The 26,097-nt window shown below is 30.2% G+C and overlaps 1 protein-coding gene across 2 annotated transcripts in view; it reads left to right on the forward strand.

The window, feature by feature from the left end:
• The window catches only part of nclb (no child left behind), a 288,007-nt gene that overhangs the window by 103,710 nt on the left and 158,200 nt on the right, over positions 1–26,097 (forward strand). For both annotated transcript variants that reach the window (XM_066740055.1, XM_066740054.1), the window contains exons 8-9: positions 22,062–22,170; positions 22,239–22,329. In XM_066740055.1, coding sequence (XP_066596152.1) covers positions 22,062–22,170; positions 22,239–22,329 — 200 coding nt within the window. The remainder of the gene's footprint in view (positions 1–22,061; positions 22,171–22,238; positions 22,330–26,097) is intronic.

Raw genomic sequence — 26,097 nt, forward strand, 5'->3', positions numbered from 1 at the left:
AGCTTGTTTTTTGTGGGATCTTATAACGTTTTGTAAAATATAGGAATTAAAACTAAAAAATTGTTTTAACTAATTCAATCTACAAAGCATTTTCCAATGTTGTAATCGTTCCATAACGTAACTTTTCAATTCGAGATACTAATTTATTAATCTATTAAATAAAATACAAAATATTACAATGATGAGTTCTTATCATAATTACACTTTTAGATGCATTTAACATAGGATTCAATGACTGTTTGAATTATATTTTCAACATCTTATACCCAAAATCACCTTAAAGCCTTTCGATTTCAAAAATTTCTGTCTAAATTTACCTTTAATTCCACCTTTTTCATAGTTGTTGCTCTCACTATCACCTTTACATTATGGCTATTTCTCTGATAAACGAGTGACATTTATATATTCTTTTCATTAATATAAACTGTAAAATATATACCAGTTAATGCAATGGAAGCCTATGTTTTTTAGGTATACAGCTTTCAGTTTCCTGAAGTTACATCGTATGCTCTATTACATGTGAAATATTGAAATAATGGACCCCTTTCATATTTACACATCTACATGATTTTATTATAATTTTCATCAACTATGTGATTTCTAATTCCAAAATTGTATACCCGAAATCACCTGCAAGCACTTCAGTCTCAAGAATTGCTTAGAAATTGATCCCTTTTTTTTACCTTTTTCTTAACTGTTACTATCAATATTAACTATGAATCAGGGTTATTTTTCAAGCAAACTATATAGTGCCATTTGTATTTTCTTTTCATTAATGTAAACTAGAAAATACACAAATTAATGCAATGGAAGTCTCTCTTTTGTGGATATACTGCTTTCAGTTTCGCAAAATTATTCACTGTATATTCTATTGCTTGGAAAATATTAAAATGATGACTTCTTTTCATGGTTTCATTTCTATATATATAGATGATGTTATCATTATATTTATTATGTAATTGACTTATATATTTCAAAGAGTTTATGCCCAAAATGACCTGCAAGTTTTTCACAATTAAATATTGGCTTCCAAATTTTTTAATTTCTCCACCTTTTCCTTAGGTTTAACTCGCTCAACATTAACTTTGCATTATGGCTCTTTCTATCGTAAACTGGGGTATCATTTTTGACTTCTTCTATCAAGAGACACGGTAGTGTCTCGACGGCAAGTACATATAAAAGTAGAAAATGACATGTCTATACCGCCGAGCACTACCGTGTACTTATACAGCAAGTTTTGCCGTCCCCATTTTCAAACCGATTTATTTCTATGCATGATCAATTGTCATGATATAAGTAAAGCTTTACTTAAAATGGTTTTGAAAAACCTTTCATTTGAGCCTATAAACATTAAAATCGGTTCACGTAATCCAGAGATCTCATACTCTGTTAGCTATATATATATGCCGAAGTTGAAATTCTTCTCCCTTCTTTCTTCTCGAGTGAATGTCCGAGGCTGATTCTGTATGTCTCGGGCTGAAGTTGGCCGCTAAGGAAAGTGATGTCATTTTCACATCGCTTCCAACAAACTATACTCAACGACGAAACTATAGTTATGAACTTGCAAATAAATCGATGTAATCGATATAACTAATCCGGCGACTTGTTAACTGTCAATAGTAATGTAAGGTTATGTAAATTTAATGCAGTGAGAATGTTCATTATCATGTTAGTGAATGAGTTTAATTTTTAAAATGACAAATAAATTCGAATAATAATGACATAAGAAGTTGACAATTATTAGATAAGTATAACATTATATTTTATAATACAGGATGTTAGTATACTTTGTGGTACTTTGTGAAATTTCTTTTTCAGATAAATTAAGATAGAATATTTCTAATTGAATTGTTGAGGATAGAGCTGACTGGATGAAGTAAAATCAATATTTACATATTTTCAACACTGTGCGAAGAAGATGTATACTTTCAACATTTATGTGCATCAGTGATTATCAGGAGCATATTAACGGGATCCCTCACGCCTACATTATCGACAGTTCAAGTCAATAAACAATTAGTTTAATAAAATTCAAATGCGAAGCAAATTGCAAAAACGGGCTTCTTTATGACAAGGTGTCAGTCCTAACGAGTCAAACGAACTTAAAAACACTCAAATTAGTTGAAAAATAATGCTGTAACATTGTGCCGTGTTCTTGAAGAGAGGTTACACTTTTGGTTATTTCCACTTCAAGAACGCGGGACAGTGGTACAGCGTTATCCTTCATCCGATTTGAGTTTTTTTAAGTTCGATTGACTCGTTAGAATTGGCACCTTGTCATAAAGAAGCCCGTTTTTGCAATTTGCTTCGCTTTTGACTTTTATTAAACGAATTGTTTATTGACTTGTACTGTCGGTAAAGTACGCGTGAGTGATCCCGTTAATTGCAAGAAGGTATTTGAAAATCATATGCTAAACTTCCAGGTGTTGAAATCATTAACAAAATATATGTTTAACTGTTTTTTCTTTAAACTGATGTGGAATTTAACTCTCGGGTAAGTTGTATTATATATATACAAACAATTATCCAGGAGACAATAAAACTTTCTTATTACTACGATTAAAGAAAAGTAGATGAATATTTGCTATTTGGTACTTAATATTCAATTATAATATAAAAAAGGTATTAAAACCAAATATTTATCTGCGCTTCCCTAAACAGAGTAGAAAGAAATTATTATTATCTGGAAAAAAATTATTTAATTTCTTATAAGTTTAACATTGAGTTTTATAATATAATATGTAATATATTTTTTGAAACTTAGTGAGATTTTATTTCAGATTGAATTATAATAACGTGTTTATTGTGTCATTGTGCAGGCTTGAGCTGTAATATTAAATATAAGAAATCAGAAATGATATCAGTTTGCCATAGTAAGACCCATAATGCAAAGTTAATGGTGAGAGTTAAATCTAAGAAAAAGGTGGAGAAATTAACAAATTTGGAGGCCAATTCTTGATAATGAAAGGCTTGCAGGTGATTTTGGGCATAAACTTTTGAAATATATATGTCTATTAAATAATAAGTATAATGAAAACATCATCTAGATGTGAAACAATGAAATGGAGTCATCATTTTAATATTTTCCATTCGATAAATAATACAGTGAATAAATTTGGGAAAATGGAAGCAGTATATCTAAAATACAGGCTTCCATTGCATTAATTTGTGTATTTTCTAGTTTATATTGATGAAAAGAAAATACAAATGGCACTAGTTTGCTTGAAAAAGAGCCCTGATTCATAGTTGATATTGGGAGTAACAGTTAAGAAAAAGGGATGAATTTCCAAGCAAATCCTTAAAAGTGAAGGGCTTGTAGATGATTTTGGGTATACAATTTTGGAATTAAAAATCACATAGTTGATGAAAATTATAACAAAATCACGTGGTTCTCTAAATATGAAAAGAATTCATGATTGCAATATTTTACATGTGATGGGGCATACAGTGAATAAATTTAGGAAGCTGAAAACTATATATCTAAAGAAGAGAGGCATCCATTGCAGGAGTTGGTGTATTTCCTAGTTTATATATAATGAAAGGAAAATATAAATGGCACTAATGTGCTGGAGAAAGTGCCATAATGCAAAGTTGATATTGAGAGTGACAGCTAAGAAAAAGGTGGAAAAATGAGTCAATTGATAAGAAAATCCTTGAGAGGAAAGGATTTGCAGGTGATTTTGGGCATACAATTTTGGATGTAGAACTCATATAGTTGATGAAAATTATAATAAAATCTTGTAGATGTGTAAATATGAAAGGAATTCATTATTTCAATATTTCACATGTAATGGAGCATACGTGTGTAACTTCAGGAAACTGAAAGCAGTACACTTAAAAAACATAGGCTTCCATTGTATTAACTGGTATATATTTTACAGTTTATATTAATCAAAAGAATAAATAAATGGCACTAGTTTACCAAAGAAAGAGCCAAAATGAAAGTTGATAGTGAGAGTAACACCTAAGAAAAAGGTGGATTTAGAGGTAAATTTAGAAGCATATTCTTGAAAGCGAAAGGGTTTAGGTGATTTTGGGTATAAAATGTTGGAAATATAATTCAAATAGTTATTGTGAATACTATGTTAAAAGCCTTTAAAAGTGTAACTATGATAAGAATTCATCATTGTAATATTTTGTGTTTTATTTAATAGAATAATAAATTAATATTTTGAATTGAAACTTTACATTATGGAACGATGAGAATATTGGAAAATGTTTTGTTAGATTGAATTAGTTAAAATAATTGATTAGTTTGAATTCCTATATTCTTACAAAACGTTATAAGATTCCACAAAAAACAAGCTTCGCTTGTAAGGAAAGAACGGCAAGCACATAAGTCGTATCTAGCATAATTAATATAGTAATATAAAATATTTTAATTAAAAAAAATAATGAAATCCAAATGCTAGGCAAGTCTAAATTTTTGTTACCATGATGAAAATTAAAATTTGGAAAAAGGAAAATGGTAACACAAAAATTATACTTACCGGGCTCGTAATATTCATGTGTAAGTCGCTATCTTGCAATTTAAGCGTTACTTTTCAAAAGTTAAAAATGTGGCTATTTAATACGATTGTATACAACCGTCCACCGGCAAGTATAATTTTTGTGTTACTATTTTCCATTTTCGAAATTTTAATTTTCATCATGGTAACAAAAATTTATACTTGCCTAGCATTTGGATATCACTATTTTTTTTAATTAAAATATTTTATATTACTATATTAATTATGCTATATACGACTTATGTACTTGTCGTTCTTTCTTTACATGCGAAGCTTGTTTTTTGTGGGATTAAATATTACAGCTCAAGCCTGCACAATGACACAATAAACACGTTGTTGTAATTCAATCTGAAATAAAATCTCACTAAGTACCAAAAAATATGTTACATATTATAATATAAAATTAAATGTTATTCTTATAAAAAATTAAATTTGAATAATTTTTTTGGAGATAATAATAATTTCTTTCTATTATAATTAGGGAAGCGTAGATAAATATTTGGTTTTAATACTTTTTTATATTATACTTGGATATTAAATAACGATTAGAAAATATTCATCTACTTTTCTTTAATCGTAGTAATAAGAAAGTTTTATTGTCTCCTGGAAAATTGTTTGTATATATAATAAACAGAAACTTTTATTGTCTCATGGAAAATTATTCTTATATGTGATATAATCTATCGGGCAGTTGAAATCCATATGAATTTAAAGAAAAGAAAAAGTTGAACATGAATTTTATTAATGATTTCTATACTTAAGATTTTAGCATGTGTATCAAAAATCTTAACAATTTCTTTTAATTAATATGCTCCTGATAAGCACCGATGGACATAAATGTTGAAAGTATACTTCTCCTTGACTCAGTGTTGAAAATATTAATCTTATTTCATGCAGTCAGGTCTACTATCTTCAGTAATGAAAATAGAAATGTTCTATCTCAATTTATCTGAAATAGAAATTTGACAAAGTACCACAAAGTATATTAACATCCTGTATTGTAAAATATAATGTTATACTTATCTAATAATTGTCGACTCCTTATGTCATTATTATTCGAATTTATTTATCATTTCGAAAATTGAACGCATTCACTAACATAGCAATAATTAACCTCACTGTATTATATATAAATAACCTCACATTACAATTGACAGTTAACAGTATTCGCCGGATTAATTATATCGATTACATCGATTTTATTTGATAGTTCAGTACACTGGTTTTTTCGTTGAGTATAACCGGTTGGCAACACTGAGAAAAAATGACGTCATTTTCTTTAGCGGTTAACTTCAGCCCGAGACATACATTCTGGCTTGAAAAGAAGAAGATTATAGAGAAGAATCTCAATGTTCAATATATATATATAGCTAACCGAGTATGAGATCTCTGGATTGCGTGAACCGATTTTGATGTTCGTGGGCTCAAATGAAAGCTTGTCCAAAACCATTTTAAGGAAAACTTTATTTTAATCATGACAATTTATCATTCATTGAAATAAATTGATTTAAAAATTGAGACGGCCAAACTTGCTGTATAAGTTACATGGTAGTTCTCGGCGGTATAGACATGTCATTATCTACTTTTATATGTACTTGCCGTCGAGACACTACCGTTTCTCTTGATATTAAAAGAAGATATTGCACAGGATTCACGAATTAAGATATTTTTTCAAGGTATATCCAAGTCAAGACCATCTAGACCTAAATACGACCATACTTGGGATCCACAGATTGTTCTTAATTACTGGTTAAATGAACCAAATAATAAGGACTTAGAAATGACTGCTCTCTCTAAAAATTGATTACCCTTCTTGCTCTGGTCACTGCACACCGTATGCAAACGTTTTCCTTAATCAAAATAAATAATATTACGTTTTTTGAAGGAAGAATAGAGATTTTGATTATTGATCGGATAAAGACATCTCGGAAGAATTCAACTCAACCAGTATTAGAGTTATTTTTTTATACACTGGAAAAAATTTGTCCTGCTAACACACTTAAATTTTATTTGGAAAAAACTAAAAATATACGATAATCAGTGAAGAATTTATTTATTTCATTAACCCATTAACGTCCAAAATGTCAAAATTTCTTGCACGTTTTCAAAGTGATTTTTTCCTATGTAATTGGCGTTGAAAAAATTCTTGAACCACATATTCTGATGTAAAATTGCATGCTCTTTCAGAATCCGTTGCCAGAATCATGATAAAACTCACAGGAAAAGAGATATTCTCGATTTAAACATAAAAAACACCTAAATTTTCGAGAAAAAAAAATTTTTAGGATTTTTTTTCGAAGTGTTACGGTGAAGATATCACCTTGCGACCGTGATCAAAGGTGATCATGGGAGTTGAAGTTTAACAGGGAATTTTTTTGTTGACCTTGAACCATCGCTTCTTTACAAAATGGCGGAAAAAACGAATTTTTTTTTTTCAATCTTCATCAACTTTTTTCTCGAAATCTATGGTCTTTAGAAAAAAATGCATAAAAACAAAAATGCCTTAGAATCGCTCGAGGAACATTCTCAAATTTTTTCAGAATTTTTTGAGACAATTTTTGATTTTCCGGGAAACTTGTGAAATGGAATTTTCAAAAATGTCTCGAAAAATTCTGAAAAAATTTTAGGATGTTTCTCGAGTGCTTCTAAGACATTTTTGTTCTTATGAATTTTTTTCTAAAGTCCATAGATTTCGAGAAAAAATTGATAAAGTTGAAAAAATAAAAATTCGTTTCGGCCGCTATGTTCTAAAAACCTATTGGTAAAAAACGATTTCTGTGCAAATTTTAGGAAGATTTTTTTACTCTTAGCGTTACCCAGAGACTACGGCGTGGACGTGGTAAAATTCTGTCTCCTTTGGGGTGCTTTTTTCCCGTGAGTCCCCTTGCCTCTCACGTCTCGGGGTGCTTGTTTTCCGTGAGTCCCCTTGCCTCTCACTTATTCATACTTTTAGGTGTGCTTTTTTAGCCAACATTTATTGCAAATATTTAAATTACATGTTTTGCAGAAAATTCTTGTTCTTATTGGACAGTTTCCATTCGAACAAATCCTCAATTTGTCACTATTAGATCATCCATGTGCTTAACTTTTGCGACTACTTTTTTGTAAGTAGTATTTGGCAATCGAAATAGTGAACTCTTTTTTTCCAACTTTTTTCTTTCCATCGTTAGCAGCATTGAAAATTACAAGAGAATTAGTAATAGACGCCTGTATAAGTCTCATAAAAACTACCCATGTCCATTTTTTTGATCGTATACTTGGGAGTATGTCATTGCAATGTCCGTCATGCAGGTCAACACCTCCCATGAATTTGTTATATAGGTGAAAAGCTTGCGGAAAAGGTATTTCAATTTTAGATTTAGCCTCTGCGCTGTATCTTTTTGAAATAGATAGAGGATTGACACCTGCTGCAGTTGAAGCTATTGAGACGGGCTTCGAATCCATGATAGTAATGAAATTTATGCGACTGTTTACGTCGTGCTTCACCACATATGTCCCTCTTGGAGCTTTCTTATCAAGCACATTTTTTTCTTTGACTCGATTATCTCTGATAGTACCAGTGCATTTCAAACGCAATTTCTTCAAATGTAATACCAAATCCATGTTCGTGAAGAAGTTGTCAAAGTACAGATGAAATTGAGAAATTTTGTTATAACTTATTATTTGAAAAAATGGTTGTAATAAATATAATACTACTCGTGAACCTAAAGCACATTTAGATAACTTATCTCCAATTTGAGAATTCTTGCCGCAATAAAGATCCAAATTCAGTAGATAGCCGTCCGAAGTACACAAGCCCCAAAATTTCAAACCAAATCTTATCGGTTTTCCTCGAATAAATTGTTTCAAAACAGTTTTTGCATAGGATTTGGCCATCATCTCATCAACGGATAGAGCAGTTCTCCATATTCCGAATTTCATGATGTTATTTTGAAAAAGTTTCAGTAGAGAACGAACGCGCCATCCTCGATCATTTGAATCTTTGTCTTTGTTTTTTGAAAACTTCAATTTAGATTTTGTGATTTCAAATTGTTGGCGAGACATTGCAGAAGAAACTACTTCATTAGATAAATACGGATCAGATGACCAGTAATCTCTCTGTGATTTTCTGGGATTGAATGTAGAAAAAATAACTATTCCAATAAAAGTATCAAGATCTTTCAATTTCAGATCATAACCATTGTCTTTACACGCATCAATAATATATTTTTTCATTTCAATAGAAAAAAAGGTTTCAAACAATTGAAAAGGTTCGCTCCTACGTATTTTCTTTTTTTGCGATTCGGACAATAATACTTTATCTTTACAAGAATCAGGGTGTAACTTTTCACCCTCAATCCAAGTGAACTCATGACCTTTTTCAAGTTTATCTTGTTTTTCAGAATAATTTGCACGAGCTTTATTCTAAGTGATATTGGGTATTTCATGTTCGCAATCTGAATCAAAATCGGAACCAGAATCATCGGAACCTGAATAGTCAGGATCCGGAATCAATACGTTGCGTTCTGAATCACTATCTGAAGAATCTGATTCATATTCAGAAGATCTTACACGTTTCCGCGACATAATGTATGAAATTAATGATTTCGTTTATTTATCACTCATCCGTATGTACAAAAATACGAAAGAAGAGAACAAAAAAAGACGAATATTCATGAATACATGAGACCAAAAATTACGCTTATCTGCCGAAATGAAATGGAAATAAAAAATGAAATTTTTGTCGGAATCTATAAGTCTTTGAAAAAAGAATGAAAATAAGTTAGAATCATTCGAGCAATATTGTAAAATTTTTTCCGAGTTTTCGTAGACAGAACGTTTTTTTACCAATAGGTTTTCAAAACATCGGCCGAAACGAATTTTTATTTTTTCAACTTTATCAATTTTTTTCTCGAAATCTATGGACTTTAGAAAAAAATTCATAAGAACAAAAATGTCTTAGAAGCACTCGAGAAACATCCTAAAATTTTTTCAGAATTTTTCGAGACATTTTTGAAAATTCCATTTCACAAGTTTCCCGGAAAATCAAAAATTGTCTCAAAAAATTCTGAAAAAATTTGAGAATGTTCCTAGAGCGATTCTAAGGCATTTTTGTTTTTATGAATTTTTTTCTAAAGACCATAGATTTCGAGAAAAAAGTTGATGAAGATTGAAAAAAAAAATTCGTTTTTTCCGCCATTTTGTAAAGAAGCGATGGTTCAAGGTCAACAAAAAAATTCCCTGTTAAACTTCAACTCCCATGATCACCTTTGATCACGGTCGCAAGGTGATATCTTCACCGTAATACTTCGAAAAAAAATCTTAAAAAATTTTTTGTTCGAAAATTTAGGTGTTTTTTATGTTTCAATCGAGCATATCTCTTTTCCTGTGAGTTTTATCATGATTCTGGTAACGGATTCTGAAAGAGCATGCAATTTTACATCAGAATATGTGGTTCAAGAATTTTTTCAACGCCAATTACATAGGAAAAAATCACTTTGAAAACGTGCAAGAAATTTTGACATTTTGGACGTTAATGGGTTAAATAAGCCGGTTAGAGGAGTAACATCTCAAACTTTGAGTCGTTGGGTAAAAGATACACTAATGAAGAGTGGAATTGATGCAACAGTGTTTACGGCACACAACACACGTCATGCATCTACATCAGCAGCGAAAAGACTGGGTGTAGACTTGGATTTGATTAGAAAAACCGCAGGATGGTCCAAGAAATCGGCGACATTCGCCAGATTTTATGATAGAAGTATTGTTAATAATGAACAGAGTTTTGCGTCAACTGTATTACAAGGTTAATCTTTTCTATTATTTGTTTATTTTAATTAAGTTGAAAGTAAAATGTTTTTGTTAAAAATGGAATTTCAAAAACTGTTTTTATTGCCGTTTCTTTAAATATCTACCATTTGATCTTGAGGAGGCACGTAATACAATTAAACAATTGAACGAACTTACCAAGTGAGGTTCAATTGAAATTGTATAAGCGCCTCCTCCGAGAAGATCAGTCCCACCCATTAATTATGTTGACTAAGGTAAACATATGCTACCCTTATTATCTATATTAAGCTTCGATAATAATCCCAAATAAAACGGCAATATTTTGAAGAATGAAGATAGTAGAGTGTCGGTGTTGTCATATGCGCCTGACTTTTGTCTTTAAAATTGTGGCCATACAGCAAAGTAGAGGGACTACAATTGATCTTCTCGGAGGAGGCGCTTATACAATTTCAATTGAACCTCACTTGGTAAGTTCGTTCAATTGTTTAATTGCTTTTTGGACCACTGCCATATAATTGATATATCCACATTTCACTGTAAATTCACGTGATAAACTCACGAGCGAATCACGCCTACAACATAATCCTTCAATAGATATTAATACCACTTTGTACAAACTGCAGTCTGCGTTGCTCCTGCGTTCTGGCTTCACACCTATAGCACCAACACATTCGAATTGCCTCGAAAGAGTGGGGAAAAGGACAGAAGATGTCGGAGGAAGGCTTCGAATGTGAAAGAGTGAGACTTCCGATCGAGACAACAATTTTCGGTCGGGAGAAGAAAAAACGCTGAAACTATAATAGCTAATTGTAATTGCTCAATCTTGATATCTCGGCATTAAGTGAACTGATTAGGCGTTTTTAGTCTCATTTGAAAGCTTAGATTCGATTTATACACTGAAAAAAATGCGCTTGAATTAACGAAAATCTAATCAACTCAATCAAATCGTCGCGTCACGGGCTGTCAGAAACATCTATAATCAATTTAACTATTTATGCCGTTAATTCTTAATTTCATAGCTGAACTTAAATTGACAGAATAAGTGCTTCTTTGGAAACAAAGTGTAATTATATGAATGCCAATTATAGTTGTTTGAAATAACATCTTTCGCAAAATAATATCATTAAAATTACAGCAAGTAAAGAATACTTCAAATAATCAGATCCCTTATTGATTTGACTATAAATAAAATAAATGCATTTATTATTAACTTGATTACTTAAAAAATGTGATCAATGCAATTAGTTATTTTATTGAAATTATAATTTCTTAATATAAGAAATTTCAAGTACAGTCCATTCAATTTAATATTACGTTGACCTAAATAACAATTTATTTAAAAAATAAAATATTTATTTGATGAAACATTTTCTTCATTTGTAATATCATTGACACTCTTCCATTGAAATGCACACATGTATATTTTTATCTCAAATACTATGAAAATGAATTATAAAATAACTTAAATTGATTACAATTTTAATAGATGCGATTTTATTATCTTTTGTTGCAATGAAAGAAGTAGTCAAATAAAATTTGAAGGATCATTTTTGCTATTCAAATAATATCTGATTTACTTGACTTGATGACAAATGTAATTAATTCAATTCTATTTCATGTCAAGATAAATGTAAGTTATGTACCTCTAATATTATAGGTGTTTAAAACAATGTGGTTTGTAAGCTATACAATTAAATATAAATATCATTGAATATATAGCATGATTCATTCAATTAAATTCCGTTTTATCCAATCTTATTTTTATTCGACCCTATAACAAAATCATTAGAATTAAATACATTCTATGTTTCATTTGATATTGAAATTAAATATAATTTTGATAACAAAAAGTTATATTAAAGTATGCGTTATTTATAGAAAAAAGAAATATTTGAATAATTTAATCATTGCTCATAATTAAGTAAATCCATTAATTAATCGTGAAGGATGAATTTGCTTAATTGTGAACATTTACTAAATTATTAAGATGTTTCTTTTTCCTATGTATAACGCATACTTTAATTTAACTATTTGTTATCATAATTAAATTCAATTTCAATATCAAATCAAGTATCTCTTTGACACAGAATATATATACAAAATAATTTTTAATTGCAAGTATTTTTGTCATGAAATAACTGATGTTCAGAAAGGGTTGTATAATGTACGTAAACTAAAGGCAATTTTATTTAAAGAAATTTATTCTTAGAAAACACAAATTATATAAATTTTATTTAACAGGGCAAACGCATATTATAGGTCTTATTAAAAGATGATATTACATAGTTTAGAGAAAACTTAAAAACATCTCTCGTTTATACCTTTACATCAAATGCATGGAATATATAACTTATTATCACTCATAACATGCATACTATGTGTAATATAACTAAATAAATTTGTATGTGAAATAAAATACAACTCATTAGTTAGAGCAACTTCAAAAGCATGAAGGTGCAAGGAAAAACGAACAGTTATAAGTTTTCTTAACACAAAAAGGACATTAGAGCTTTTTCTTTCTACTAAAATATTTTTTATCTGCCCAAAATATGAAAACAAATCATCAATATTTACTTTTAGAATCATATTTGGTTTATATAATACACCATCAATTGAAATCCAAGATTGTATGGTGTAGTCAACATTCTTAAGAAAGAAAGCAAGTTGCGAGTTCGTATTACTCTGTAAATCATTCAAGTTTTTATTCAATGTAGGTCCTATTAATATAGCTTTCTCAAAACCTTTATTCGTTATCAAAGTAAAATTCAGTTGTAACTGTTGCTTTAAAGCTAATGTATATGCAATGTTTTTGCGACTTGTGATTACTTTTGCACTATCTTTAAATGATTTATGCTTAGCTTCGAAACGTAGTGATGATATATATTTAGGAGGACCCATTTTTTGCATAAGCCTTGGATAGTGTAGAAGGAAGTGATGTTTAGGTTTGAGTCGTTCACCAAAAAGCTCTAAATATAAAGCATGATGCTCTGACAATATAATTTTAAGTAAATTTGTAGTGCCTTCTGAATATGACGGAGCCATAATTATACAAATTATTTCACGAAGAAGCGTATACAGTTTCTATATTTTATTTTCTTCTGGAATCAAGTCACCAATAAATAAACCCAAGTGTTTTATAAAGCATGACATTTCTGATGCTGTGTATATAATACAACCTTTGTTCAAAGCTTCTCTATTTACTGGTGGCGGTATATTGATATCATCATTTAACCCAAAATCAAAGAAGCGAATTCTATTATTAAGAGTTTCTAATGATAAATGTTTTTCAGTATTTATTAAAGCATTTAAGATCTGTGCTGATTCATAACGACAAATACCTTCGAAGATATCGTGCATAGGGTCAAAAGAAATATTAGTAAGAACATTAAAATTTGGCAATATGTTAAATATACATTCTTCTACAACTCCATTTGAACATTCAGCAACATCTATTTTATAGATATCAGCTGTACGTATTATTTGTTCTTCTTCTATCAACTGATTGAATCGGTCTTCTTTCTCAATTGAGCAAAATCTACAACAATAATTGAAGTTGAAGCTATTATTGAATCCTAGTATGGTATTGAGTCCAAGATTATCACCAGTTATAAGTAATAAAGAAAAATATACTTTTTGTGATGAACCTGATATATCAACATATATGCCATCTGTTTCGAGCTGTACGAGCTGTTCTATAATGTTAGAAAATATTATTTTGTTTCCTAAGTTTTTATGATCATTGGCATTATGTAATTGCACTAAAAATATATTTTCAAGCACACTTGAATAAGCAGGTGGAATACATGCGATACTGCAATAGACAGCTCCAAGTTTATTTATGCCCCGATGAGTTCCTAACGGATTATTAACTTCAAACTCATCATAGTACAATATTAAAGGTAGTACAATGTTATCAAATTTCTGCTCTATCTTTGGCCACACTTCTCCTTGAAGAATGAATATACCGATCGACTCTGTCTAATTTCTTTAATGTAGGATAAAATTGAACCAAAAACTCCAGGTAACTGGAGAAATTTAGTAAATACAATTGTTAAAGGTATAACATACAAGTCTCTTTCTTTTACATAATTTGTCTTTTGTTTGCTTTACGTCTCGAATCTATTTCTGAACTAATGATAATTCTGAGTGGCAAAATGAGATATTGAAAATCAGAGAAGTATTTTATTGTTTGATATTCACTCTTATAAATATTAAAAGAATCTTTGAAAATTTCAAACATTTCATCTATTTCAGTTTGCGAATCCAAGTCTTGCACAGAATTACATTTCTTTTTAATAGTTTGAACAGAATTTAAAATTAATTTGACATCATGTATTACCTCTTGTACGAAATTTCGCGGTAAATTATTATTTGCATATAACTTAACTACAAATAATGCAGTAACATTGCACATTTCTTTTGCAAAATGTATAGGTTTAATACCGGGAACATCAGTCGAGTCTGACGGAGTTTTATCATTTTCCTCGCTACTACTATCTAATATGTGAATGCCAGTGTCTTCAATCATTGCATCATTAGAATCTGTAAACCACATGTCAACATCTTTTCGGATTTCTTCGCAATTTGAACTTACAACTTGAGTTTCAATTGATGGATATGGTTCAAAAATAAAATCTTTCATGTGTGCTCGAAGCAAATGCCTTTTAAAATTATGTATATCAGTAAATATTCTAGCGCAATTATATTGTCTACAACGAAGAGTCAAATTGTGTCTTGTAACATCATGCTTTAACTTCTAGTGCAAAAGAAAATGCTTGTCTGTAGGACAAGGTTCAAGACAAATCGGACAGAAATACATAATGTAACCAAAAATACAAAGCTGTTATTAATATGTTGTCTCATACAAATTTGTATGAAATAGTAATATACATATATGCAAAAATAATAGTTTTTAATATATATTTTATCCAAATATATATGATTACTCGAACGATAAATTATGCAGTTACAAGCCTATGCATTATATTTTAATGCACTTATTATTTCAAGAATATAAGATATTTTTTTATCGTATCTGGTTGTAAACTTGTACAATTCTAGTTGAATGAGGTACCATATGTGTTTACTTTGTGATGGATAATTAGCATCAAACGTATGAAATGTTTTAAAGCATATATCTATAGCTTTCAAAACCGTGGGAACAGTATATAAAATAGTATCAACGCATACAAATGTAGTATAAATATCTTTTAAAGATGGTCCCACTACAATAATATACGGCTGAACTGTAAGACCTAATTGTTGCATAGCTCTTGCCTTCTCTTCGCGTACACGTGTCACATCGCCAGCAATCTGCAACACAAATTTCTTATTAAATCTTTCTCTTAAGAAAAATGAATTTTTAATATAAATATAAAAAAAATAAACTCACTGTAACATGAACGATAATACTCTCTTCACATTCGGCCATAGAAGGTTTGAAGTGCTTCTTCCTTGTACATTTTCTTCCTTTAGGAGGTATCATATAAGCCAGTAAAGATAATTGTACAGCAACTTACGAATCTTTAATGAGAATAAAAATTACTACACATGTAAATTCTGCAGCCTAATAAGTTCATTATTCTATAATTTTTAAAACATCTGTATTGTAAATTCTTCAAAGGAAAAAAGCTGAAGTATATTTTGATCTTACCATCTCCTATTTCTTGCTGCAATAAATCATTCAGATTTTGAACGCGTTGTATTTTTTTTTTATTAGTGGGACATACTGCAAGTATGCGCTCAAAAAAACTCTACCAATTTTCTATAGAATTTACTTCTTTCGTTAATTCTAAATAATCAAAATCTTTTTCAATTAGCATAAAACCCATTGGATTGCGTAATATTGGCCATTTATCAATTATATCAAAAATGTGTTTATCCTTGTTTTTCTGCCATTCGCTTATTCGTGTAGCTCTTGTCACTTCCCAATGACTTATTACGCTTTCCCAAGGAGCTTGATGTTTACCAAGCCATGTAATGCTATCTTTTATGTCATTACTTAATATATTGTCTAAAAAAATGTTAAGTTTCATTACACAATTTTTACATAAATATTAAACACATACAAGTTAATAATACTAATATAATACATTTTAAACAATAAGTAACATACCATCAGAATCATTATTATTCGTAGAGGTAAAATTTGTTGATAATCTCTTGTACATTCGAATTTTATTTCTATATTTATCGGCTAGTTTACACCTAACAGATACAGACTTTTCATACTTTGATTTACTCTTAGAAATTGGAGGAACATAATATAAATTAATATCTTCGCTTGGAAAAAGTTCTATTATATCCTTGGCTAATATATGAAAGTCGTGTTTATTTAACTTTCTGTTGTGTGTAAAAGAGAAAAATATCTAAATGTATTTATATTTAATACGATTAAAGTAATAATTTTTCTTAAATAGCTTAACAAACCCATGAACGTGATCAATAATATGTGTAATAGTTATATCAACCAGGATGTTTCGATTCTGCCTTGAAAGTGTTTTTGATTTTTTGTAGCTTTGAATTATTGTGCGACCTGATTGACTGTTTTGAAGTATTGTTTTTACTTTCGGCTGTGTGAGCCTCCTATACATGTCATTTCCTACAAAAGATTTTGTTCTCTCTAATTGGTGACAATTCGATGCGGTATTTTCTTCGTCAGGTTCGTCTGATATGCTATCAGTATCACACAATGATTTATCCTCCTCCTTATTGAGCTACAAATAATTAAAAATCATATAACAACAAAATATTTTTACATAATGTTAATTAACAATAAAATCAATATTATAAATTTAAAATAAATTACATCTTACAGATTTGCACCAAAAAGTTGCTCCCATTTTTCTATAAATTTAACACGAATGCCTATTTCCGGTATCAACTCTTTTTTTAGAGGCAGTGTTAACGCTGATAATATGGCCTTTGTGAGTCAATGGAATTCTTTAGTAAATATATAAAAAGTAAACGGTTGGTGAAAATAAACATAATTTGAAAACTATTTTTATCCAAAAAGAAGTTAAGAAAATGTTTACATAGATTGGTTAAAATAATGAGAATTAGACATTACGATTACATTAATGCGATTACATACTACCTAATTTATTCAATCAATTTAAAGTTTATTCCAGCCAGACAAATCATGATGTACAATGATCGGCAGAAATGGCGTCCCTTGATGCGTTTAGGAACCGCATTTTAGGATCCTTCACTGTATACTCTATTCTGCTAGGCGGAGATAGGGGAATGGAACGCGATAACTATAGTAGTTAGTTTATCTCGCTCTAAATGCGTGAGTGCGAGAGAGAGAGCTTTATACGGCATAGCAGGGCAAGCCAGGCGTCCCGAGGCTTATTTCTATCTGTGCCATTGCCTATGGCTATCTCTCTCGCTCGGTAAGAATCATTCGTCCGTCCTTGTTTAGGTCAGTTCTACGCCAATGGATACTCTCTAAAGAAGATTTTCTCAGGCGACACCATTGAAGACTGCGATTACAGCGGGGATTTTAAAATACTGTGCACCTGTCACTGTCAAACGTCAGTATGAAAGATTATTGTCGCTTACAGCGTTTGGTGCAATTAACATTATAAGTCTGGATTATTATGTGATATTCTGTAATGCACAAAAACAAATGCCGAAGAAGCGAGCTCCTGCTCATATGGATTAGATTACAAAAAAAGCATAAATATAACATTGTATATTTTAAGGTTTGCAAAAATATGTTTGGAGGCAGTAGCAATGCTTCCAAATAATTAACAAAAAGAAAAGATAATAATGCTTTTAAAACGAAAAAAAAAAATATCTCCCGCGGGACTCGAACCACCGACAAAAGCGCTTTAACTAATCTTCGAGGCAAGCGACCTAGCCATTGAGCCACGAACTCTTCATGACTATTGATCAAGATTTCTTCAATGTAAATGATATTTTAAACTGAAGGATATTGAGATATATTATTATCAATGTGTAAAGATTATAAAAATATTTCTCTAATAATAATTAGTTAAGTGTGCGCGTTTAGGATATTATTCTATACATATTAAAATTTAAAAGAAATAACTCTTCTTAGTCTGATTAATAAACGAGTGAATTTTATTAATTAAAATTATGTTATATTTACAAGAAAAGTTACATAAGTGGAAACCACTATATTCTTATATTTAAATGAGTTTCTTCTATAATGCCAATGACTTATTGGTTTAAAAAATTAAAAGTAAATTAACATATGTATATATATATGTGCATTACAGAATATCACATAATAATCCAGACTTATAATGTTAATTGCACCAAACGCTGTAAGCGACAATAATCTTTCATACTGACGTTTGATAGTGACAGGTGCACAGTATTTTAAAATCCCCGCTGTAATCGCAGTCTTCAATGGTGTCGCCTGAGAAAATCTTCTTTAGAGAGTATCCATTGGCGTAGAACTGACCTAAACAAGGACGGACGAATGATTCTTACCGAGCGAGAGAGATAGCCATAGGCAATGGCACAGATAGAAATAAGCCTCGGGACGCCTGGCTTGCCCTGCTATGCCGTATAAAGCTCTCTCTCTCTCGCACTCACGCATTTAGAGCGAGATAAACTAACTACTATAGTTATCGCGTTCCATTCCCCTATCTCCGCCTAGCAGAATAGAGTATACAGTGAAGGATCCTAAAATGCGGTTCCTAAACGCATCAAGGGACGCCATTTCTGCCGGTCATTGTACGTCCAATTAAATATTTTATTGAATAACCGGGAATATTTTCTTATATCTTGCAATTACTTAATTTTGTTAAAAATCTAAAAATAGTTAAAGCTGCTTAAATAAATATACTGCATAAGAACGAACATTTTTTAATATCATACTTTTTTTTTATCGAATATAGAAAGCTGGTGATTATGAACACATGACGTGAATATTTAGACGAATTTGGTAATAAAATGATTTCCAATTACAAAATATTACAAGCAAAACAACAAAGGCTCGAAACGACTCTATATAATGTTAGATTTTTTGTTCCCTTGAATGAATTCTTTACACTATTATGCACTCGTGTGTAGCTATCTTTGTTTTTTGATTAAGTTAACACCGTAAATACTATAGAGACAACAGAAATTACAGAGGGTTCGTTTGAGAAAAATAACAAGTCCAATTCACCATGCATAAAGTCTATCTCGAAAATTTAGACTATTGACTGAATTATATCAGAAGCAATAAAATAGTAAAGAATTTCGACTTACCTTTAAATCGCTTTTTTAATGTCTGTAATCCCCAATCTTCTAATAGGATATTTATCTCGCATCAAATTGATTACTGCACATTATAGAATATACCGACTTTATCAGAATCACTTACAAAAATATTCCTAATAAACGCAATATCTTCTCTAAAGCTCGATGAGGTCTTGCCGCGATTGTTACCACCAAGCCGTTTGCTACAAGTCAGAACACGTTAGATTGAGCCGGTCGTCACGCGGACGCCGCAGAGCAGACTTGGCTTCGGTTGGTAAACAAAAGTACCAATAACGTTTGAATCGTATCCAGCGCGAAATTTTGAATGTTTTTTCATTAAAGAAATCACTGTAATAAGGAGTCTGAGTCAATATCGTCGATGCAATTTTGCTAATTGTAATAGATCCAATCGCAATTTTGGCAGTTCATTTCTATTAAATCTACTATATTTACATCGACAAATAGATTAAATAACCTCTTGTGTTATTGAAAAATATACTTAAATTATAAGAACGAACGACGATATGACGTATAATTATCTATTTCCTATAACTACATATGACATTAAAACTGTTGAAAGGTCTGATTGAAAAGATATAATAAATTAAATGCTATCGATCATTCATTTAATACTTCTTTCAGTTGATACAATATTATTTTTTGATGGTATCTTGTCAAATGATATCTCATGATGCAATATTTGGTTTAAGTTGTTTATGTAATTGCATCATGTTAATGTAGTATTCATATAATTATATATATTATTATATACACATGAAGGAAGTAAATGTTTAATAATTAAATTAGTTTCTAAAAGGAGCACAAATTGTTTTGAAAAGAAAATCACGCAGCCTCTTTATACGATAAACAAGTCAATTACAATTGAATATATAATTACATTCTAAAATAGAATTTATACATATATAAAACGCTGCATCATCAATCCTATTCTTTATTCATACCAATTTTAAATAGTATTGAAACAATTCTTTGAAATTATCAATTTACTTGTTTTTATTTATAGTACGAAATTGGAGGTGAATTATATTTTCAAAACAACATATACTTCTCTTATAGGCTTATTTAATTAAAAGAATATCTACTCACTTTAAATGATCTAATGGTATATTTAATTGTACCAATACTACATTAACATGAAACAATTGCAAAAATAATTAAACCAAATATTGCACCTTAAGATACCAATTGTACAGCGTGCTATTACAAATAATATTGTATCAATTGCAAAAAGTATTGAATGAATTTATTAATTGTATTTAACTAATACTATCTTTTCAATTAAACTTGTAAATTTTTTTAATTCGATATATAATTCCAAGAAGTATATAATTATGTCTTATATTCTTATTTACTCTTGTTTCAAGTACATTTTTCAATAACATGATATTATTCAATCAACTTTTCGACATAATCATAGTAAATACGATACAATTGAACTACTAAATGTTTCATTGATTTAATTACATTTATCTCAATTGCATCGATGATGTAGATTTAATCGCATTTTTTTTCAGTGTATAATGAAAGTTTCATTAAAATTTTAATTAATTTGATTAATTTCAAAATATACCTATCTGAATAAAATTAGCTATAGTTTAGTCAAGTCATCGCGTAAAGAGGGTAGTGTCTCGTGTTTTCAAGTTACTTGCCATCAAGACACTACAGTGTCTCTTAATGAGTTGGGGGATCAGAATGGAGAGTACATTTATACCCAAATTGGCTCGACTGATTGGACCACTACGATCTGTTTCCTTCACCAGACCGAGAATTCGCGCATTTAATGTTGAACGCACCTTTGTGTGAACATTTACCGGATCCCCATCTTGTGAAATATTTCATATTTATTCACACAATAATGGGCATAGCTGCGAACAGCAATGGTAATTATTTCCCTAGGAACTGTGCATACTTTTCGCTGTCTAATCTTTTTGATAGAAAGACAGGTTAAATCTGAAAAAATAAGATATTTTATTATTTAAATTTGTTTAGGTTTTAGTTTCTTTCCGAATTTAATTGAAAGTTAACTCATTATTTTGTCAGCAATTAAACAAGTTCACACTTTAATCATTAAGCAAATTTAGGAGGCACTAACTCAGACGGCGCAAGAATTTTGCGTATACAATTGCACATAATTTTTTGAGTTGAAAAATCTGGCTGGCGTGAATTTAAATCATCCGACTACACAATATCCGATTCATTTTTTTAAAGGAATGAGACCTGATTTTTAAAGTTCAATATTTTTTTTCATAGTAACTGATAATTTTGTTATATTTGAAACTCAAAGAATGCGTTTGGTTTATGGAACAAAGGTAACCGATTAAATAAATAACAGTTTAGCCAGATATGGGTTAAGTGGGATTTCTTCATTCGTATTACAGATTTTCATTAAATATATCTAGAGTATATTTCAATTTAATAGTTCGATGGAAATATGCATAAAGAAATTATAAAAATAATAGCTATGTGGTAATAACAATAATAGTGATAATGATAGTGGTATTATATTTCTATATACATATTAATAATTTATTATTTTATGTTTAGAATGATAAGACTATTTGACTGCAAGGATGAAAGTATGACGCAATGTATAAAGATCCAAGGCGAGGTTGAAAAAGTTGCATGGAATCATTTTAATACAAATTATTTCCTGGTAAGTTTCTTTTTCTAAATAAATTTTATTTCTATAAATAATATTCAACTTTTGTTTTTATAATGAAGGCAAGTACAAATAATGGATATATTGAATATATGGACATAAGAAAAAACAAACCAATTTGGCAAATTTGTGGACATCAAAAGGAAGTAACAGGTATAATAATTTACCATACCTCTATTTCTGTAAGTTCAAACAGCATACCCCTTTACCCTTTAGCGCCTGAAAGGACATTTTTTCATACCTAAGTTCAGAAAATTACTATACGATGCATTTCATCGAAAAAAATTAGGAACTACAGTTCCCTATGTTTTGAAAGTTACTTTTTCGAATAGTGGCTGTTAAAAAAATCGAAAATGAGTTTTTTTATAGAAAAATAACAAATTAAAAAAAACGAAATTTTTAGATGAAATTTTGGATTTAAGTTAGTTTTTAATGGTTTGTGCATTTTTCTACACATTTAAGACATACAAATATCACGTCCATGATACCTAAATTGATAGGAATTGGCCGTAAATAATTAAAAATAAATGTTATTTAGACAAGATGGCGTCTGAAACAACAAATTGTAGTTTTAAATTTCAGTAATTTTTTTCTCGATAACTATGACCTAAGGAAAAATTTTCTAACAACAAAAAAGTCTTAATATTAGTCAAAGAATACCCTCAATTTTTTATAGGACTGTAAAAAGAATTTTTGTTCTAGAAAATGGAGAAATTGAAATTTTCGAAATATCATTTAAATAAGCTGAACAAATTTGAGGGTATAGTTTGTCTTATATTATGACTTTTGTTCTTCGAACATTTTCTCTTAAACCCATGGTTATCAAGAAAAAATTGCTTAAGCGTTCTTTGAAGTCACTGATCACAAATCTAACCTTTTTATTGTATGATTAGTTCCAAAGAGATTTTTTATATTGTTTGCATGATAAATCATTGTTTGAATCAATAAATCATATTATTTCGAGAGTTCACTGTATTACTGAAGAAACTTTTTATGATAATAATTCATGATTAGTTATTTCTCTCATTTCTCTAAAAATAATTAAAAAAGAATATAATTCTTTGGATTACTACTGTTATTTATTTTTTTATTCTTTGACGTCTCAACCACCTCAACGGAAAAACTAGAAACTAATTCAAGAAGAACTCTTTGAATTGGAAGAAAATGAAAATGGCATTTTGAATGCTCCTTTCATTCCTTGCTTGAATCATTCTGGCTCTTCTGATTCAGATTCTGAATCTGACACGGAATTAGGCACTTCTTCAAAAGGGATAAAAAATATTCCAAAAATTTCCTATAGACAGGTACGAAATAGTTATGAGGAAAATCAGACAAAATTAGCGCTAATTCACGATTACAAATGGGTTATAGGAGAATGACAATATCATGCAATACCCAAAAATGATTTTTTACTTCCTGAGAAAACAAAAAAATTCTTATTATAATCCTAAAATTATCTAAGAGTATTCTTTGACTAATACTAAGATTTTTTTGTTGTTAGAAAATTTTTCCTTAGATCATAGTTAAGGAGACAAAAATTGCTGAAATTTAAAAATACAATTTATTGTTTCGGACGCCATCTTGTCTAAATAAAATTTATTTTTAATTATGTACGACCAATTACTATCAGCTTAGGTATCGTGGACGCGATATTTGTATGTCTTAAATGTGTAGAAAAATGCAAATACTATCAAAAACTAACTCAAACCACAATTTCATCTAAAAATTTCGTTTTTTTTTTAATTTGGTATTTTTCCACAAAAAAACTTATTTTCGGAGTTTTTAACAGCCACCATTCGAGAGAGCAACCTTCAAAACATAGGGAACTGTGGTTCCTGTTAAAATTGTATTACTTAAGAGACACCAGTAATCCTTAATTTTACTTTCACTAGATTTATTTAACATAAGCCAGAGTACATACAAGAGCAGTCCCTCATACAGCAAACACAAAAGAAAATAAAATATGATACTCTCGTTACTAATTTCTTTCCATCTATAATTCAATTCACGACGAACTACTCATCTTAAACGCCATCTTGCTAGTTTTTTTTAATCGCCTTTCCCTCTTCTCTTTTTGGATACACGGCTTAGCGGCATCTAGTGACCAACCTACTCAAAACCTAGAATACACTGTTACCAATCTTAACTACTACGTATTTCTACCAATATGTTCAACAGTTCTTAATTTTTTTTTCGATGAAATGCATCGTACAGTAACTCTCTGAACTTTGGTATTAAACAATGTCCGTTCAGGCGCTAATAGGTTAATACACCGAAAGCCCACCTGAATATTTACGTATGACGTATCCTCTCACGTAATTTTTAGAAAACTATTAGTCTATACAAGGTGTGTCAGCAATGATATTTTTAATTTTAACTACATATTCTTGAGGATAAACTAAATAGGGGAAAGTCCTATACTATAACATCCGTAAAATCATCATTGCTAAGATAAATCAGTTTTAAACCGATAAATTAGGGCTTAGATTCAACGGAAATATTTTACTTTAATCTCACTTTCGTTCACAGTTTCCTTTCAAAAAACAAAAGAAGTTCGTATTTCTCAACCGTTCTGTATTGCCGTATGAAAACACACACACACACAATCGCGCGCGCCCAACTACGCCCATTATTAATATTACCTCCTAATATCTTATATTCCTATTCCTAGTGTTATATGAAATTGATTTTCTGTCTATTTTTAAAGAAAACCTCAAAAGCGCCTATAACGTTGAAAATTAAGGGCAACGATACGGCGTTATTTGTAACTTAATTTTCAAGTCGTTTTATCTTTTCGATGGTGAGTGTTGAAAATAGTTCGCTAAGTCCTGATTGGCAGACTGTGAGATGCGCATGCATATCAAATAGACTGGATGAACGGGAGTTTGGTAACGCAACGTTTTTGAATAGATGAAGAAGAGTAACGGTCACGGAAAGGTTGAATTAAGAAACAGAAAAATATTATAAGAGTGCAAGCTAAAAGTAAAAACTGTTAAAAGAGTGTAGTAAGATTATATTGTAAATAAGACTAATTAAAATTAAAAACGTACGTATTATATTTTCAACAGTACGTCCTATAAACTGCTCTATCTAACAAGGTAGTTAGAAAATAAATATTATATTAAAAGAGCGATTTGAAGAAAATCTTTGTTCGCTTTTTTAGAATCTTACTATTCTATTACATAGAGCAGATTGCTACGTTATTGAAAAAGCAAAATGACTTGAAAATCGGTTTTCACATAAGTAATACAATAGTCTTGTCTCGAAATTTCGGCCTAAGCCCAGAGCCTGAAGGATCCTTTTAAGAATAAATAAGTCTTTTTTCATTTTATGAAAAGACATGACACAAAATTAAGAATAATTTTTTGTTAATGCCGTAGATTATTATTCATAGTTTTTGCATGCTCTTAGGTACAAGAATATTCCAGATAAGTTAGTAAAACTTATGCTCTCCTCTTTTTTTCATTACAATTTCCTTGGTGAATTGTTACATATTACATTTAGGATCATGTCATATTGTAGTCACTATAAAATAGAAACCGGCTTATGAATGGGCTAGTGTAACGTTATTCCTGCCAATGTGAGGTGCCACTCACTCTGCGGGTTTTCCATTGCTTTCGCCCGTCCTTATTTTCGGTAACAGGGCGCCAGTTAGTTCGTTAAGTGGCCAACAACCCTACGATATCATTTGAGTATCTCATGCCCACTACGTACATGCATTCTTACAGCCTTACGGCCATACATTTGGACGGTAGCAGTAATCAGAGTCGCTCAGTGTGTTAAGTCGTGGAGAGAGGGTAGGGTTTCTCGCGGAAGTCCGAGCCTCGCAAACCTACATGCTAAGGAACATACTTTTCCCCCTCACCACCCACATATAAATGGTGGTAAGGAGTGTGGGAACACATGCGTTATTATATCTGG

Source organism: Prorops nasuta, unplaced genomic scaffold (genome assembly GCF_024137725.1).
Source record: "Prorops nasuta isolate Cenicafe-Biocafe unplaced genomic scaffold, Cenicafe_Pnas_1.2 PNAS00022, whole genome shotgun sequence".
Lineage (NCBI taxonomy): Eukaryota > Metazoa > Arthropoda > Insecta > Hymenoptera > Bethylidae > Prorops > Prorops nasuta.